The sequence below is a fragment of the Chanos chanos genome, chromosome 3 (genome assembly GCF_902362185.1).
Source record: "Chanos chanos chromosome 3, fChaCha1.1, whole genome shotgun sequence".
Lineage (NCBI taxonomy): Eukaryota > Metazoa > Chordata > Actinopteri > Gonorynchiformes > Chanidae > Chanos > Chanos chanos.
Genome location: NC_044497.1, coordinates 53,872,967 through 53,880,562, shown reverse-complemented (window position 1 = coordinate 53,880,562; position 7,596 = coordinate 53,872,967). Strand labels below are relative to the sequence as shown.

At 47.0% G+C, this 7,596-nt stretch overlaps 1 protein-coding gene across 1 annotated transcript in view; it reads left to right on the top strand.

Moving 5' to 3' along the window:
- The window catches only part of LOC115808174 (metal transporter CNNM4-like), a 16,115-nt gene extending 9,806 nt beyond the window's left edge, over positions 1-6,309 (top strand). Inside the window, exons 5-7 of the mRNA XM_030769461.1 lie at positions 1,158-1,266; positions 4,828-5,003; positions 5,439-6,309. Coding sequence (XP_030625321.1) covers positions 1,158-1,266; positions 4,828-5,003; positions 5,439-6,005 — 852 coding nt within the window. The 3' untranslated portion in view covers positions 6,006-6,309. The remainder of the gene's footprint in view (positions 1-1,157; positions 1,267-4,827; positions 5,004-5,438) is intronic.
- The last annotated feature ends 1,287 nt before the right edge of the window (positions 6,310-7,596 follow it).

Here is a 7,596-nt window from a genome sequence, read left to right as displayed (position 1 = left end):
TTTAGGTTTCTTACCGTTCTAACACCTCCTGGTTCGCCTCCTCGGCCCAGAGATCTGCTGAATCAGGTGCACTGGGGCAGGGGAGAGCTGTGGGTCCCCAGGACCAAGATTTTGGGAGGTCCTGGAATCAGAGGAGAGGTTCTTTGATAGCTCTGGCCGTGCGTGATAGTTGTGTATAGGGACACTACTCTGAACTTGTACATAATTCAGCGACACCTCGGTGTGGGTTCAGGTTGAGTGGGTTTGGGTTTCAGCCCAGGTCCGAAAAAGACTGAAGGACGCCCATCGTCTTTCACTACGAAAACGTCGAGTGACCGTCTCTCCTCGTTACAGTTCACTTATCTCACACTCATTACTGGGGGTTTTTTGTTTGTTTTTTTTTGTCTCCAGCTCTAATCAAGGATTTATCTGATGCTACATGAGACAGTTTGAACTGTGGTCATTTATCTTCCATTTTCAAACAAAACAGACCCTGTCTCTGGTCAGAAATAAAGATCTTTCATTCGGGATAGCCTTCTAACGGGAGTGGCCCCTTTAGACTCAGATCATTTATTTATTTATTTTGAAAGTAGTTACTTCTTGAACAGTGTCTCAGTGGCAAACAGGATACCCCTGCACATGCACACACACACAGACACACACACGATTCATTTTTCATTAGTTTGTTGTCTGCTATCTGTTCTGTCAGACTCACCCACACAGAGTCTACTGGGGCTCATGAACTTTGGGAGAAGTACTTAGAGAAACAATGCATAGTGTATGGGGCATGGGCTTTTGCCAAATGGACTTTGAGTGGAAGACCATGTGGTGTGCAAGGCAGATATTATAGGCACTGGCATGTAGTAAGCCTTCAAAACATGTAGCTGCAAAACAAAGTTTGCCTTTGCTTTAAAGAGACAAATTTACAGCAACACTCTTTGCGTCAGTATTTATGGTATGTTTATCGACTTTGCAACTCAATGTGTGTGTGTGTGTGTGCGTGCGTCTGTGTGTGTGATTGTGTCTGTCTGTCTGTCTGTGCGTGCGTGTGCGCGTGTGTGTGATTGTGTGTGTGTCTGTGTGCATGTGTATGTGTGTGTGTGTGTGTGTCTGTGTGCGTGTGTCTGTGTGCGCACGTGTGTGTGTGTGTGTGTGTGTGTGTTCTTCTGTCCCCTCAGGGTCGGGTGGAAGTGGAGGCGGGGAATGAGAACATGAAGTTTGAGACTGGTCCGTTCTCCTACTATGGAGTCATGGCTCTGACCACTCCGTGCTTAGGTGAGGTCACACGTCCATACCTCCTGTTCTCACTGTGTCGGTCACCTTTCACACAGACGCCAACGCTACACACGTTATCTACACACATCCCTCTGTCTGTCAGGCCGCAGTACGACGGAAAATGTCCAGCTATGAGAGAACTTGAATCCGCTAAACCAAGACTAGTAGTTATGTTGATGATGTTAAGCTGGTTTGTTGTAGTTATTCTCCCTCTGTATAAACACATAGGCTACAAAGTGCTCGGGTGCATAGGTTAACAGTGGTAGCAGGTGGCCTGGTATACAGTGGTATATTGTGAGAATACCCCATAGGAAATAGATCACCGTGCCACATACTGTGTTGTTTTGGTCCAGTGCAAACCACAGGAGCTGACAAACACAATGCCATATCAGATAACAGATATAATCACACAGATGTACCGTGTTACATAACACTGCTTGACGTTATGAAAAACTGTAGGTCCTAATCAAAAAGTGTGTACACTAGTGACATCTGGTGGTGGGAAGGGGTAAATGCATCTGTTTGTCTCTTTCAGAGCTTCACTCTCTTTGTCCATTACCGTCTGTGTAACCATGTGTGTCCTTGTGTGCTTTCATACGTATGGCATACATGACCGGTTCCGGGACAATATCTGTGAACAATTTTTGTCCGATCTCTGAGTTCTAACCGAACTGTTTTCTCGTGCTCGATTGTTTTCGTGAAGCATACGGTTGTCCATTTTGAAAAACCCAAGTCCCACATGGGACAGTAAAAGCTATTGCATTGAATGTTTTAATATCAAACATATTATAACCCCCAATGAGACAGGGTGAGCGGAATGGCCTGATGAATTATTTGTGTAGTTGCTAACTGTGTTGGAAATTTTGATGCTGAGCGTAATTGTTAATTGATTAAACTTTTTTTTTTTTTTTTTAAAAAACAGACAGATTTTTACCTCGCTTATCCATTTTGTGAATCTACCAGAAAACATTAGTTTATATTAGTCTCTCTCTGTCTCTCTGTCTCTGTCTCTCTCTCTCTCTCTCTAGGTTACTATTGCTAAGCACTGAAGGTTTCCCTGTAATAAATGTGACACTGGTTTCATGTTCTCTGCAGTGTGAATAGGATTTTCTGCAGCTGTAGTAGATCATCTTTCTGATGGTGTCTTGTGTGCTGATGATGAGACTATGTGGGGGGGGGGGGGTGGACGGCGACAGGACGGTGCCAAGAACAATGCCCAGGACCGCTGAAGAAAGCATGCACTGTACTGTCTTCTCTGTCTGTCTAATGGGCTGGTTTGACATGTTTTAAGAGCCTTTCTGTCTTTCCCTCCTCTACTCTGACTGCCCCCCCCCCCCCCCCTTCTCTTTAGCTGTCACCCCCCCCTCTCTCCCCCTCCGTGGTGTCACCTCGTCCGCGCCGCCTTTCTCTTAAGAGGTTCTCTCTGTTCTCTCGTTTTCCAGGTAACGTTATGCATGTTGGGGTTAACCCGGAAATGAGGGCGACCGGGTACCGCTAACATGGGCACGGGACGGGGCGGGGGGGAGGGGAGGGGAGGGGAGGGGAGGGGAGGGGAGGGCAGGGCAGGGGTGGGACTTAGTTTTAGGAAAAGAAAAATCAAATGGGGTTTTTTGGTTTTTTTTGACCCATCCTCTCCTCATGCAGCAAGTGTGCCTCTGCTCCGTTTGAACTGTCATAGCAGGATCGTCTGTGCCGCGGTAGGGATTTTACTCCGCGGGACAGTCGTTCAAAATTAAACGCTAAGCCAGTAAAGCCAGTGCATTAAGGGACTCGGCGGAGTGTGCCGAAAAATAAAATTACAAGGCGCTAAGTTTTGGGAAAATAAACGGTTGACTGTAGCCCCTGGATTAACAGGGAGGGAAAAAAACATGACGGTTTAGACTTTTACTGAAGTAGACACACGCGTGTACTGTGATACAGAGTGTGGAGAAAGGAAGGGCGATGAGACAGCCGAGTGAATGTAAGCACATGTTCTCTCTAACAGAGAAACACTCAACACGGCGATACATGTCATTACCATTCAGAACAGTCATATTATAGCAAAACAAAGAACTTTGTCTCTACCGGCCAGCCCTATATGAAATATGTGTTTATCCATAGACAACAGTAAATGTTTTTTTTTTTGTTTTTTTTTTCAGTCCAGAGAAGGAGAAAGAGGAGGTGTATGAGAGTTGGGCTTGGGGCGGGGGGGGTTGGGCTTGGGGCGGTGGGGGGCACTTGCTGGATGAGGCTCTGGAGTTGATTTAATGGATGAAGTGGTTGAAACAATCACGGCCTGTCACTCTCCCCCCCCCCGTCAACCTCTCTTCACCCCTATCTCACATCACTCTCTGCCGTTCACGGCATAACGACCTCACTCCCAGACTCTCACCACAGCTAACCAAATCAACCTACCACAAACCGCCACAAACTCCCACCGCTACCTCACCCTCACACATCCACACGCGTCACCATGGTGATCTGCCTGACGTTAGTGCCCTCAGGGGGTTTCAAACCTTCTCTTCCTAACAGTCACCTCTACCAGTGATTCTGTAGCGTAGTCTTCAAACGGACATGAAGCTTATAATAGCTTTGGGAGATTAAAAAAAAAACAGACCAAAAAACAACAACAACAACAAAAAAAAAGATGTTAAAGACAAACGGAGTTTCGTGAGCGGTTTTAGATGTGTCCGAATTGCTTCGGACGACGTACTGGTATCGCCTGGGTCAGAATCGACCGCGCTGCGTCCGGTCAGGCTGGATAATGCTCCGGTCTCTAAATATATCCGTACCCTGCAGAGACGGCCAAAGCAAAACATGTAATGAGAATTTCAACCGCAGATGGAGCCGTCGGATTGCCGTAACATAGTTACCGTGTTAAAAATCCCAGGTTCCCTGCAATCAGCGGTTCAGCTGTGGTCAATTTCCGTTCTTAATTTGCATCGGCATTGGTCCAACAGTCAGGACGAAACTGAACCGTCAGACAGAGATGACTCCCTGTGTCTGTTATCATGCTTCTATGTCTGCTTCCTAAATCACTTCTCATTCATCAGCCTTTTCCATTGACACAGAAGAGTGATTGTTCCTGTCATAAAGTGATTGTTGTCTATGTTTTTGAATAGGTTAATATTTATTCTATACTCACAAATTTAATTGGATTGTAAATGTGTCTCTCTGTTATGAATGTGTCTTTTTTTTTTTTTTTTAATGCCTGATGTCATTACCTATAATCACGTGATTCTTTCACTGTGTGTGTGTGTGTGTGTGTGTGTGTGTGTGTGCACGCGCGTTTATGTGTCTGTCTGTGTATTCATGCGTGTGTATGTGTGTCCATGTATGCATATGTGTGTGTGACTGTGTGTACCCTTGCTCATAAAGAGTTTTAGTGAGTGTGGGTGTGTGTGAGAGTATGTTTTTGTGTTTATGTGTGTGTGCGTGTGCATGTGTTTGTGTGTACCTTCGCTCGTAAATAGTTGAGTGAGTGAGTGAGTGAGTGAGTGAGTGAGTGAGTGAGTGTGTGTGTGTGTGTGTGTGTGAGTGTAATAGAACGTGAGTCCAGGGAATCATTTGACATTTGTCTTTTCTGAATTACAGAGTTTCGTTCTCCGTCTCACCTGAGCGGTCTGAACCGCTCTGCCTCTCTCAGCTGTACCGAGCGTGTCGACTCTCTGTCCGTCAGCGGCAGTAACACTCAGCTCAACAACTCTCCCTCTCCTCAGTACGTCCCCGACTTCAACGTGCGCGCCCTCAGCGACGTCCAGTTTGTCAAGGTAGGACCCGGAGAGACTTAACTCAGTTCAGAATGAGCACTGCGGAGGCCAGTGCTTTGTCAGAATCTGTCAGAACCAATGTCTTCTCCTTGTTTTTCATCGACTACCAGACCTCTAGTGCAAATATGTTTTTATTGAATGCTGGGCCTCGTCCCAGTAATCTTCCGCGCTCTCTCTCTCTCCTTGTGACCTTGCGCTCTTGCCCACTAATCTCAACTGGCTAGATCAGTGAAACCAGGATAAAGTCCCTGTTTGGCATTTGTGTGATGTTGGTTTGGTATTGCTTAATACATGCAGTAACGTATGAAGAAAAAGGTTATGAGGGGAGGATTTATGTCAGAGTAATATAATATAATATTCTATAGTATAATACAATATAATATACTATACTATAATATAATACAAGATAATGTTTGATTCATTATTCTTCTACAGGTGACACGCTCTCAATACCAAAACGGTCTCCTGGCCTCAAAGTTGGACAGTACTCCACAGTCTCCAGAGAGCAGCCACGCCCGACTTGACCCTGGTGCTCTGCCTCCTCCCACACCCCCAATTAGCACAGGCACAAGCTCCGCCCACACCACGGCCGCCACGGAAACCAGCCCGGACGAGACCACCTCGCTGCTCAACGACCAGAACTGCCTGTCGGGCTGCAGACCCAACCACGCCCAACCTTACTCCAGCCCCCAGACTCCGAATCACCCGAACCGTGGTTCTGGTCCACATGCGAACCCGCCGACTCATAACCACCCTAACGCTAACTCTCAACCGCGCGGTCACCCAAAAACCAACAGCAGCAGCAGCCCTAACTCTCAACCGCAGGGTCACCATAACCGCAGTCCCAGCTCCAACTCTAACCCACAACAACCTCATAATCATTCCAACCCCAAACCTAACCCTAACCCTCATCCCAGTCCTAATACACACCATCAGACCCACGGTCACACGGTCACTCTCACCCACACCCACACCCACGCGCACACAGAGAGCACCATCTGACACCCGCTATTCCAAAGAGGTTCAGTAAGAAGTTCCAGAAAAAGGACCAAACGCACACTTAACACACAGTCTAACAGGTCCACAAAGGTTCCTCTTCTACACACACACACGCTCGTACTGACAAACATGCACACACACACTCATACAAACACACACACACTCGCACATGAAGGCACCCACCTGCAGACAGCAATGCAGTAGGGCTTGTTGTTTGGGGGGGTGTTGAGCTTTCCTCAGACCTCACAGGCTGAGCTCACTGTCTGTCTTTAAAACCCCCGCGTGTGGATTCGACCCCCAGAGCTTGAGCTATACTTTAAAACTTGTGGAGAAGTCTAAGAGCAGAAGCATGTTATAGATTTTTTTTTTTGTCCCGACTCTGCCCCATCGTTTCACCTCACTCCCAGTCTCTGGAAACAGAAGCTCACATGACCATGAGGTCGGACCATCTAGGGAACGTTCCAGAATAGGAAGTATAGGTTTCTTGGCGTGGCTGCGGGATCAGATGAGGAGATGGGACCAGAGTTAAGGAGAGAAGGAGATGACCGTGTCCCTCCTGAGAGTCTGTTAGTCGTCTCTTTTTATGTCCCCCGAACATCGGATGGGACAGGTCTGTGGGTAGACACTCCTATTTTAGAACAGTACACGGCATGTTGCAGCTAAAAAAAAAAAAGAACGTTTTTAAGGCAATATAAGCAGTTTCACATACATATGGTTTAAGACACTTTACTTCAAGTTTCTTTGTACTGTTTAATAATCCTGTGAGAATATGCATGCATACTTGTGTGTGTGTGTGTGTGTGTGTGTGTGTGTGTGTGTGTGTGTGTGTGTGTGTGTGTGTGTGTGTGTGTATATGTGGTGCATGTGGTGCGTGTGTGTGTGTGTGTGTCTGACTGTGGTGCATGTGTTGTGTGTGTGTGTGTGTGTGTGTGTGTGTGTGTGTGTGTGTGTGTGTGTGTGTGTATCTTTGGTGCATGTGTGTGTGAGTGTGTGTGTGTGTGTCTGACTGTGGTGCATGTGTGTGTGTGTCTGTCTGACTGTGGTGCGTGTGTGTGTGTGTGTGTGTGTGTCTGTCTGTCTGACTGTGGTGCATGTGTGCGTGTGTGTGTGTGGGTGTGTGTGTGTGTGTGTATCTTTGGTGCATGTGTGTGTGAGTGTGTGTGTGTGTGTGTCTGACTGTGGTGCATGTGTTGTGTGGGTGGGTGTGTGTGTGTGTGTGTGTGTGTGTGTGTGTGTGTGTATCTTTGGTGCATGTGTGTGTGAGTGTGTGTGTGTGTCTGTCTGACTGTGGTGCATGTGTTGTGTGTGTGTGTGTGTGTGTGTGTGTGTGTGTGTGTGTGTGTGTGTGTGCGCGCGTGCGTGTGTTATACTCCACGGTGTTGTGATGTAGACTCGTTGAGCTCACAGCATGTAGGCACTTGAGTCAGACTCCCAAGTATTTCTGCTTCAGCTGTCGCCACGGTCACTGCCCAGGAACTATGACGCTCATGTCAAAGTTTCTGAATTTCACACAGACTGTATTATTTTTTTATTGAGAGACACTCATTGGAGAGAGAGAGAGAGACAGACAGACAGAGAGAGAGAGGGAGAGAGA